General features: G+C 41.8%; 1 protein-coding gene across 1 annotated transcript in view; it reads right to left on the bottom strand.

Annotated features, from left to right (window-relative positions):
* The window catches only part of stx18 (syntaxin 18), a 147,017-nt gene extending 135,393 nt beyond the window's left edge, over window positions 1-11,624 (bottom strand). The window contains exon 1 of the mRNA XM_080194928.1: window positions 11,417-11,624. Within this exon, the coding sequence (XP_080051054.1) occupies window positions 11,417-11,569 (153 nt within the window). The 5' untranslated portion in view covers window positions 11,570-11,624. The remainder of the gene's footprint in view (window positions 1-11,416) is intronic.
* Window positions 11,625-12,344: the final 720 nt, after the last annotated feature.

The raw sequence follows: 12,344 nt of genomic DNA, 5'->3' as shown, positions 1-12,344 counted from the left end.
TCACAATTTATGCATACAGGAAAAATTGGAAATAATACATAAAAGTTTTCTAATTTACAGTCCGTTGTCTGTCTGATCCAATATTTTTCTCCCACAGAAGCCTTTCTGCTGACAGATGCCTAGTATTTCAGTCGTCCCCTCCTCCTGCAGCTACCCCACTTACCTCAGGCATCCACATTGACATTTTGCAGGTTATGCATACACGAGCTAAGACTGTAATGCTTTTCTGTGCTTCTGTTCCTGTCAGACCCCAGTGTTCAGTTAAACCAAAAACGCACTGACATCTTTTTGAGACAATGAACTTCTCAATATTTAAACCAAGACAATTTGAGCAGAAAAGTCACAGTGGGGTGAAGGTTGCATCCAGTAAGCCACCTTAGGATATTTTTTGCCATGCTAAAGCCGCTATATAAATACAAGCCACCATGGTAATAGTTTGACTTTACTTTCTTTCATTTCAGGTATTGTCACATATTACTCAAAGGGCAGTTTTACCAGTAATAGGGCAAAAACTAAACATAGAAAAATAAATAGAGGAAATGCACAACATCTGAAAGAGAGCGATTAGTTAAATTTCAGGAGTAATTTTCCACCTGAACTAACTGATTAAAATATAGAGCTGATTAAATTACAGGTTAGACAATACTTATTTACTGCTGTTATACATATATATGGCTGTTGCTGAGCAAATACAGTTGCCTCCCACAACCAAAAAAACAAACAAGTTTTAAAGGAAATAAGCTGCAGAGTGTGCCCGCACTGGGTTATACACACTTTGGACACTTTTCCATCGTCACCAGAGCAATTAGTGGTACAACAAATAAACTGCGGCTAAACAGGCATCTTTTCATTCGTTATTGAATAAATACAAAGATGGAAACGCTATATAAAAGATTAAAACCTGATGTGCAATTCTGAAAACATACAGCTCAGTTCCGTACAGCAAGTGGATACAAGGGATCAAGAGGCATGAAAATTAATTGGATTCATACTCCTCCGGCTATCTTAATAGCCACTGCCACCACAAATTGGTAGGCAGCATCCAGGGATCACAGTGGGAATTTTTGATGGTAAATGTCGTACACCTTGGTGAAAATATTTTGGGTTGCTTCCAGAATATACAGCACGCTGTAACAAATGTATCTGGATTGTGTGTGGTGAAGCAGCATCCGTTTTGGCAGTGAAACAGCAATCCTTACAATAATTATGGCAAACCTCACACAATCAAAGAGCTGATTCGCAAGAAACCAAGCCAGAAAACAAGCTTCCTAAAGTCATTTCAGATCTGCTGAAGCAGTCTGTAAAGTTTAAACATCCCATTGGCAAATTTAATGTGAAATGTTAAATCTGGGCATCGACTAGGAAAATCTCAAGCCCATTCTAATTTAGTTGATCTCAGCTTGGGCATGCTAACTCATGTCTCCTACCCACCTTCCATGGCCCCTCTTAGCCCCATGCCAACTTCATACCCTCAACCACCCACATGGTGTCACATACTCCCTCATGCCAACGCCATAGCTATTCATCCAGACCTCAGGAACAATGTGAAGATGAAACAAAATAAACTTCTAATAATTTAATATAGTGCTCACTCTGCACATTTGAAAGAACAATTCCCTAGTCACAGAACTCATTCAAAGCTTTTAAATCTCAAGTGGTAAATCTCTTATAAAAACAAACTTCTAATTAGACCACACAAAGTCAGCTGATCTTTCAATAACCTCTTTAATTTGTCAATCACATTGTGATCCCAGAAGTCCCTGTGGAGATAATTTGAGCTTCTGAAACTAAGCCGGACATTCATAAGATAATGATAACCCTTTGGGAAATAGAGACAAACAACTCTCTTGAAACTGCACAATCAGATGCTACTTAATTTAACCCACACCAGATGGCCTGTTACTCAAACTATTTCAGTAAAGGATATTTCTTACTTCCAGGGATGCCTGCAATCTGTTTTTACTTACAGGCTTTATCCACCTTTCAAAAGTGCCTGGGTGAGGTTTTCTGATCTTGCTTGCATCCGAAACCAGAAAATCCCACCCGAGGTCAATAAACCTTTCCATATGCCATCCCTTGACCGTTCTAATTCCCGTGGTGGTCAGGGTGGTAAAATTTGCCCCTTTATATCTATTCCATCAAATTATAACAACTGCTCAGCAGGTTAAAGTCCTTGCAACAGCCAAACTGGAGTCTAAGTTCAAATGGATCTGCAAAATTTGGGTTTCCTTCTGTGTGATTCATGTTCTGCCCCCTTTCTCCTGATTGCAAAAATTGGACATGTCAAAAATGGGGGCAGGACTTTAGCCCACCATTTTTAAAGGCCCCAACTCTGGGAATCTAGCCCTAGGTCTCTGGGGCGGCACAGTGGCAAGCACTACTACTTTAAATGTGCCAAGGTTTTGGGTCACCATCTGTGTGGAGTCTACATGCTCTCCTCATGTCTGCATGGGTTTCTTCCAGGTGCACCAGTTTGCTCCTTGGTCCAAAAGACGTGCTGGTTAGATGTGTTGACCATGCTAAATTCTTCCTCACTGTATCTGAACAGGCGCCAGAGTATGGCAACTAAGGGATTTTCACAGTAACTTAATTGCAAGGGTACTTGTGACACTAATAAATAAACTAAAATCTGTATCTCTAAGCTGAAAGGGGAAGAACAGAGAGAAGGATGCAAAAAAAAGCTTCTAAATAGAAGCCAGTGCTCCTGATCCTTGCCTAATAACTGCAAAGGGCAGAATTGAAGTTGTGATGATTCTATAGCCTGCTCACAAAAAATGGGGAACAAGAAGATTTGCACCATGGAAACTATACTGCTATATGGGTCTTGATTTTCTAGAGTTGGAGAAAAAAAAAATGTTAAATAATTTAGTAACTTAGTTTGCAACAAAAATATTTATATAAAAATAAAATCCATTCACAGCGCTGCAATGACAATCTTTTCTTTCTTCTGCCCAAAATCTCTGACTCCGCCTTTCCCGATGGCAAGTGATTCATACTGACATGCAGCCCACAAGGCTAGCAGCCTTTTGGACCTCAAACAACTGACATCATTTCATGCCTGATCCAAAGCATGGGTGTTTCAAGATAATTTATCTCTGGAGAGCATTAGTGCCGTTCTCAATCCTGACTAATCCCACAATCCAGGAATACAGACACAAACATTATGGGTAAATGAACAACTTCAGAAGCAGGCATCTTGAGCACTTCCCTAGTCTGGGATGATGAATCCAATGGTGGTTTCACTCACTTTCATTTTGGTTGAGATTACCTAACTATGCAACTGTCAGCACATAAGTGATCTTTCCCTTATCAAAATTTAAATTATACTGAAAGGAAGAGCCCAGCTGAATAAAAGTTGCATTTATCCTATATGGCTTAGGAACAAGGTTGTGGTCACAGTAAATCTTTTATCGTTACAGATTCCACACAAGAGGGAGCTCAGCTTCTAAATCATGCAAGTGAATGGTACTTTCCTATCTTTGAATAATACAAAATTTACAATGCAGCAAGCAGGGAAAGAACTGCTCTTCCACTAAAAGCACATTATATAAAAGGTAGGGTTATAAAAAGCAGGACGAAACTGATTTGGCCAATTACCAACATATTAACCTACTCAATCTTTAGCAGCAAGTGATGGGAGGAGTCGTGAACAGCATCTGGTTTAGCGTATGTAAAGTTCACACAGCCGGCTTTTAAATTCAAAGAGAAACAAATCAGATTCACCGTGGGTTTAAACTAAGTATTTTGCTGATAGCAAAAGCAAGATATACAGGCAGTTAATTGTGTTGCAGAAGCAATCAGTCAGAAATGAAGCCTAATGTTTTGTATAAGAAACAAAAAGCAAAATAACGTTTAACATGCCCGAAGAAGTCACAGAACCCTCGCGCAGAACGAGGCTATTCGGCCCATCAAGCCTGCACCGACCACAATCCCACCCAGGCCCCAACCCCATTGTCTCATGCATTTATCCTAGCTCGACCCCTGACGCTAAGGAACAATTAGCATGGCTAATCCATCTAACCCACACATCTTCGGACTGTGGAAGGAAACTGGAGCACCCGGAGGAAACCCACGCAGACACTGAGAGAATGTGTAAACTCCACACAGTCAGTGACCCAAGGCTGGGAATCAAATTCGGGTCTCTGGCGCTGTGAGACAGCAGTGCTAACCACTGTGCTGGCCATATCACAAGTCAATCACAAGGACAAGTAAAAAGTGACTTCTATTATTTTGTAGGAACAAGCAGCAACCTGATTGAAATAGATTAGAATTTGTTTGTAGTACTAATTTAGTACTATTTCCAGCAGTAGCAACAGTAATATATTGTATTTTTTAAAATTTGTGTCACAAGTAGGTTTACATTAACACTGCAATAAGTCAAACATGATACAGGAGCAATCAGTTCAACTTGGCTTCTCAATCTGAAAACACAACATAAATCACCAAACATCACTTTCCTACCACTGTACAAAGCCTGAAGGACTCCTAAAATTCAGCCAACCAAATCCTGCCAATTGGGTTTGCGCACACTTATTAGTACAATGTTTCTCCAGCAAAGTGAAAAGTTTGGAGTAATAAGTGCATTTGTTTACAAAAATGCATTACTGTCACATGATGCTGAAACTGGAAACAGTTCCTTCACCACAGGCATTGTTTCTCTTCCTTACAATTCTGCCATTATACTCCCACCTCCTATAAAAGTACTAAGATAAAAGCAAAATACTGCTGATGCTGGAATCTGAAACAAAAAACAGAAAATGCCGAAAAATCTCAGCAGGTCTGACAGCATCTGCGGGGACAAAATAGAGCCAACGTTTCAGGTTAGGATGACCCTTCGTCAGAAGTACCTTCAATTTGTCTGTCATGGCCACTGGCCCATCTCCAACCTCCAATTCCTCACCAAGGTCTTGGAACATGTTGTCATTTCCAAACGCCATGCCCATGTTTCCTGCAACTCCACGTTTGAACTCTGCAGTTTGGTTTCTACTCCAGCCACAGCACTAAAATGTTCTGAATCAAAACACTAAACTACATTCTCTGTGACAGGTGCACATTATCCTTCCTCCTCCCTCTCAACTTCACTGCAGCCAAAGTTGAGCAAGGCCATCTTCATCCAATGCCTTTCCTCTTTTGTCCAGTTGGACGGAGTAGTAGATGGAGTAATCCATCCACTACGTTTCCCAATTGCCCTCTCCTTTTACACTCTCACCTATCCAGTTATAATTAGAGGATCTCCTGCAAATATTTCTGTTTGCCCTGCTAGCTGCCTCACTCACTGTCTTTGAAGGCTTTCAACAATCTTTTATCGGCTTCCTCTTATTTCTCATCTACGTGCTATTTTTAACGACATCAGATTACAGATGTACACTCTCAACTCTATTTCATCAACACCACTCTCGGCACAAACCCCTGTCCCACAGTGTGGTCAGTCCGTCTGTCCTGGATGATTCTCAATTTCCTCCAAGTAAACTTGAGGAGAACAACTGGAGTGAATTTTAACCCCCAAAAATAAATGACTGGCGGTCAGATCAGTTCTTAAAAGTTTAAAAATCTCAAATCTGACCTAATCTGCCAGCTTGCAGGCTAACACAGTAAGAAGTCTCACAACATCTGATTAAAGTCCAACAGATTTATTTGGTAGTGAAAGCCACTAGCTTTCGGAGCGCTGGCTGCTGGCCAGCTTCCAGGCTTAACAGAGGTGACCTATGGAGCGAGCAGTCAGGTTTTTCCCCAGGGTGGTGGTTGGCAATTTAAATATTTTAATGAGGCTAGCGGCCTTTGATTTAACCTGTTTTTCATGTTTGATAGGGTCCAGGATTCCCAACTCTTGGGGAACGCAGCAACTGAAAATGGTAAAGATAGCTCTCATCGCACGCAACCCCACGCCACTTTTTAAAACCCAAAGTTAGGAAAAAGTTTCTACTGCCTGATCCTAATTGAAGCTAAGTCTGTCAATTCCAACTTCCTAAACTAATCTCTATCCCCTTGCCCTCTTTGCTTCCTTCAGTTTCAGCCTGCACAACAACGCACCCACACATAGCCAACCCTCCAATCTTCCCATCATATTTTCAGGACGCAGAGTCACATTGCTGACAAGGTTGTTTTATCTCTTCTCTTCCATGTTATTCAGCCTGCCCTAAATCTCTCTGTTCTCATCATCAGCTGTTGAAAAAAATGCTTTCTCACAAATTCCTCCTCCTTCAACTACAATGCCCTAAGAGGATGTTAGTGATCATGCATTTCCATTAGATCAGTCCATGACTGCATCTAGCAAATACTATAATGGTTTGTTGTTGCCTTCTGCATTATGGCTGAACAGGAAACATTCCCACTCTTACCACCTGCCATCAGGGTATTGGAAGCACTCACAGGCAACTGCTTGCTTGTCTGGCCTGTCACCTTTATCAATATCTCCACTGATCAACTCATGACTGCTTCTTCCCTCCCTCAATATTTGTAATCTTACTTCCAGATGCTTTCCCACTCCCACCATATCAAGCCTGTTGGCCTCAGTCTCTGCTATCAGGATTTGCTCTGATGCTGCAAGATCAAACAATAGCAAATGATAAATGAATGTTACACACTCCATCACGGTGTCGCTGTTAAAGATTAGCAGATGCAACATAAATATAAGCTGCTTGCAAGAAAATAAAGTCCATTGTGGGGGTTGGAAAAACTGAAACTCTGCTTTAAATTTTTTCCTTGTTTCACCAGTCTTGTTCAGCTTCAACAGTATCATCTGTCAACTAATTCTTCCTTGGCCCAAACATCAGCATGGTTTTAGTTTGCAGAGTACTTGGAGGAGCTGAAGTCAACCGTATGGGTTGAAATAAGCAGCACTGTATCTATTTACTATGGAGTAAAATATTCCAATATTGTGAGATAATGTTACTAGGGGATAATTATGTTAAAATGATCTCAAATAGGTCAATGATTCCATCTGTGCAATGATTTACTCAGTAACTTTTAAAGCACAAATTCTGTGCTTCAGTTACACAAGCCCCTAATTTCAGTGAAGTCTGCAGTAGGTCAACAGGAACAAACAAGAAATCTACAACTTCAGACTTAAGGCCAAATCATAGCTGTAATTTTAAAAGGAATGATTTTGAAACTGGAAAGGGGAGGTACTTCAGCAAAGGATGAGGTAGGCACAGTCAAGCACATGGGTACTTGATGAGACTTTTGAACAAAAAGGAAGAGGGGTCATTATTATATTGCTACTTGTGGGAGTTGGTTATGTGAAAATTGCCTGTTCTATTCCCCAAGCTACGATATGGAGATGAAGTAGCGCTGCTCCTTCATCAGGTGAGTGGGAGATGCACTCACTCATCTGATGAAGGAATAGCACTCTGAAAGCTTGTGCTACCAAACATACCTGTCGGACTTTAACCTGGTGTTGTGGGACTTCTTACTGTGCCTCCCCAAGCTACAACTTTGATTACATTTCAAATTTACTTCATTGGCTGTGAAGTATTTTGAGACATTTGGCGGTTGTGAGGCACATTATAAATGCAAGTTTTTCTTTTTTACCTTCATTTGTTGCATCTGTAAAACCAGTCCAGGAAGTACAAAATGAGGTAGAAAGAACTTGTAAATGGCTGAACCAGAAGCAAATGTGATTTATTGTCCAAAAAGAGTGAATTGTTTGACAATGAAGGAAAATGGCCATAAACATAACGATCATGAACTATTAAGTATGGCTTAAAGCTCAAAGCTCAAAGAGAGATTTGTATCCTTGAAATTAAACTTGCCCAATTATTTTGGAACAGCAATTAACGAAGCTAAATAATTTAGCCAAAGCAACCAAATACAAAGCAGATAAAGTTATGGTTAAACAATATTGCTCTTTGGCTGCAATAAGAAGTCTCACAACTCCAGGTTAAAGTCCAACAGGTTTAGTTGGAATCACAAACTTTCGGAGCACTGCTGTGAAAGACACTCACTTGATGAAGGAGCAGCACTCCAAAAGCTTGTGATTCCAAATAAATCTGTTTAAGTTTAAGCTGGTGTTGAGAGACTTCTTATTGTGCCCATCGCAGTCGAACACCGACATCTCCACATCATGGTTCTTTGGCTAAACTGTATCGCAACTACTGCCAGTTTTGATCAAAGGCATGATAAGAGAACTAAACCCCTGTGCAGTGCAGCATGTGACTGACGTCGACTGTTAGAGATTATTGGAAGGAAAAATGGGATAAAGGTGTCTCTTTGAGGCTGAAGGAAAATAACTGAGAGGCAATCTTATGGAAATATACAAAGTATTAAACTGTAGATAAAGGGTAAATCTAAAAGACCACTTTAAGGTAAATCATGCTAGTGTGACAACAGGCTTTGATCCAAACAACCTACAAAAATCACTGTCATATCCCCACAAAGTTCGGTTCTGTGAATCATTTACCTATCTGTTACTGTGTTGATTGAAATCAAAGTCCTGTTCTCACTTAGTTATTCATCCATTAATTGTTTGAGAATATTCAAATTTTATCAGAATAGGGAGGAACAGATTTCTTTCTCTGGGGAAACAAAATGTTAACAGGCAAAGAGCGGAACAGGGGAGCTATTTATAACTCAGATACTCACTTTTATTGCAGCTTCTCACACCCATCAATATACACAACTCTTGTTAACTTTGCTCAGTCAGTAACACTCTTATCTGAATCAGAATGCTGCCAGTTTAAGCAGACTCCACTTGAACATTTAAATTAGTCTAACATTCAACTGCAGTGCTGAGAGTAGATTTGGACGAAACACAGCACTGAGGCTCCATGTGCCTGTGCAGATAAGAACATAAGAACATAAGAAATAGGAGCAGGAGTAGGCCATCTGGCCCTTCGAGCCTGCCCCGCCATTCAATAAGATCATGGCTGATCTGTCGTGGCTCAGTTCCACTTTCCCGCCCTCTCCCCATAACCCTTAATCCCCTCTCTTATCAAAAACCCATCAACCCGCTTCTTAAAAATATTTAGCGAGGCAGCCTCCACCACTTCAACGGGCAGAGAATTCCAGAGATTCACCACCCTTTGAGTGAAGAAGTTCCTCCTCAACTCCGTTCTGAACCGCCCCCCCTTTATCTTGAGGCTGTGCCCCCTAGTCCTACTGTCTTTTTTGAGCGGGAAGAGTCAACACAAATAATCCCATAGTGCTATTGGTACAACAGTGGTGCTCTCAATATCACATTCCTCCCCCAACCAGTACTACCCAAAAGAGATTGTCCAGTTATTCAGTCATTTGCACTTCATTGGACCTTACTATGCATACATCGGCTGGCACGATTGTCAACACCACTGACTAAACTTTAACAATAAATCAACTACAGCAACCACTGATTGCGAAGTGATGTCAGACATGATAAGGCGCTATATAAACATAACTTTTTTCTTTCTTATAGTGTCTCTATCACACTATTATTTATTGTTTATAGTGCCCAAACTGATCATTTCTGTCAGTACTGTTTGTGGAACCTTGCTTTGTGCTAGGTGGCTGCAACGGCAAGAGCAACTACACCTCACTGCCCTGCATTGGTTGTGAAGAATCTTTGGATTTTATGATAACATGCAAATGCATATTCATGTGTCATTTGTGGCTCAGCTTTAGTAGCACTCACGTTTCAAGTCAGGAGGCAGCTCCAGGATTTCAGCCCAAAAGTTGCAATTGACACTCCAGTTCCGTACTGAAGGAGTGCTATATTGTCAGAGGTACTTTTTTTTGGTTTAGACATCAAACTGAGGGTCTCTGTGCCCTACGAGAGGGACATAAAATGACACTATCACAAAGAACAAGAGAGTTATCCAGATATTCCAACCAATATTTATCCCTCAACTAACAACAGTGAAAAAGTAGGTCACCTGGGGCTTTGTTGCTCATGAATTACAAGAGAGATCCAAACGAGAAAACTTTGAACGAGCTAAAATGCTCCTAAGTAAAGTCCAACAGACTGCTAGGCATGTGCCACTAATTACTGGTTACAACTCTGCCAGAATACTCATAACTATTGCCTCATTTGCTGCAGGCAAACCTCCCAGTGCTGATTCTATAATGCTTCAGGTCATCAAGCATGGGAAACTGGTATTGCTGCAGAACCAACTTCTCTGTCTGCTGAAGGGAGGGGCAGTGCCCCAGGATATGCAAATACAAAGATTGGGGCCAGAATTTAATGGCTGTTCACGCCGGTGTGATTTTCCCATTCTGCTGCAGTGAACGGAGATTTGCTAGATGCCAAATTTTCCGACTTTGCTGCAGCAAGACCGTGGCATGAACAACCGATATGATCACACCCTGTGACTTTATATAAGAACGAGGGCAACCATAGTGACTGCAACAATTATCAAGACATGCTTGCCTGCTCCCCGCTGAGCATTCGTGGCAAAACTATTTTCCTTTGTTGCCCTTGTCAGTCTTCAGAAAATGGCTAAGCACATCTACCACAATTCTAGGGTGCTTTCAGAACTTGAAGATCTCTATTCGACATAATCTTCTCAGTCCAGCAGCTGCAACAAAAATCAAGTGAACAAAACAGATCACTATATATTGTCTTCATTGATCACACTAAGGTAAGGGACCATGTGAACAGAGGTGGTCTAATGAAGCTGTTGGAGAAAAATAGCTGCCCACCAAAGCTGCTCAATGTGATATCCCCATCTATGACAATATGATAGGTAAGGTCAGTTATGATGCGGCTGCTTCAAAACTCTTGAGATCTGCAAAGGGGTCAAACAGGATTGTGTTCTGATACTGACACATTCATATTTGGCATATTCTCTATTTGCTGCTGTCATATACCTTCAGGACTCCTGCAGAGAGCATCTACTGATATACCAGAATCGATGGAAACCTGTCCAGCCTTGCTTGCCTATGATCCAAGAGAAAGGTGCACTAAGACCTCATCAGAGTTGCTCTGTACCAATGGTGCCGCACTAACATTTCACGATGAGGAACACCAACAGCAGCAAAACGACAGACTCTCTTTCATCTGTAAGGAGCTTGATTTGACCAACAGAATCATGGTCCAGGATGCTACCATACCACTATCTATCAGCATTGACAATATAATGCTGCAAACAGACAGGGCAATGCTAAACACAGAGCAGACTGCCATGGTGTAAATGATCACTTACTTGATAGAAGGTTGCCATTTTCATTGAATCCCTACACTGCAGCAGGTGGTGATTCGGCCCATCCAAGCTCTACCTCTGGAAGCCCATGAATTTAATCACATTGCTGTTCATGGGAGCTTTCTATGCACAAATTGGCCACCGCGTTTCCCACATTCCGACAGTGATTCATTGGCTATAAAACATTTGGGACATCCAGTGGCCGTGAAAGGCGCTACAGAAACGTAAGGGTTTTTTTCTACTTTTTGCAGAATTCTTTTCTATTCCCCCTCCAGTGTTTACATTTGCCTCTCTCTAACACTCACCACTTCTCGCGCCCGGGCTGTGAATTCGGCCCTGCTCCTCCCCTTCCTCAGGATCTCCTCTTTGACCGGCTCGCCGTTCAGGCCGATAGCCTTGTTCCGAGTTTTGACCGTTTTCACACTCGCTCTGAACAGCAGTGTGATATCCGCTGCCATCTTGCCCTGCGACACGTCACCGGTCGCAAGCTCATCACTGCGCGACCCTGCCTCAGCCGCCGTGCACCCAGAGCGGGACTGACGTCATCATTGAGGACGCAGCTCGGCGCCGCCGGGTAGTGACGTCCTCATTGTGCATCGGGGCACTTGCCTTGGAAACGAAGTTGGGATGAAAACTGGCGGCGGGACAGTGAGAGAGAGAGAGAGAGAGAGAGACAAAGGCAGGCAGGCTTCTCCTCTGGGGAATTGTGTGTGTGGTCGATGAAAATTAACACGTCTGATGATGGTTTTTATGCTTTATGAAGAAACTTCGTTTACTGGATGTTACTGCACCAGTTTAAAATCCAACAGGTTTATTTGGTAGCAAAAGCCACTAGCTTTCGGAGCGCTTGCTGCTCCTTCGTCAGGTGAGTGGGAGTTCTGTTCACAAACAGGCCATATAAAGACACAAACTCAGTTAACAGAATACTGCTTGGAATGCGAGTCTTTACAGGTAATTGAATCTTAAAAGTACAGACAATGTGACGGAGAGAGGATTAAGCACAAGTTAAAGCTGTGCTTAATGCTCTCTCCACTCACGTTGTCGGTACCCTTAAGATTTAATTACCTGTACAGACTCGCATTCCAAGCAGTATTTTGTAAATTTGAGTTTGTGTCTTTTCATGCCCGGTTTGTGAACCAAACTCCCACTCACCTGATGAAGGGACAGCACTCCAAGAGCTAGTGGGTTTTGCTATCAAATAAACCTGTTGGATTTTAACCTGATGTTGTGAAA

The sequence above is a fragment of the Carcharhinus amblyrhynchos genome, chromosome 1 (assembly GCF_965287045.1).
Source record: "Carcharhinus amblyrhynchos chromosome 1, sCarAmb.v2.hapA, whole genome shotgun sequence".
Classification (NCBI taxonomy): domain Eukaryota; kingdom Metazoa; phylum Chordata; class Chondrichthyes; order Carcharhiniformes; family Carcharhinidae; genus Carcharhinus; species Carcharhinus amblyrhynchos.
This window is presented reverse-complemented; position numbering and strand designations above follow the sequence as displayed.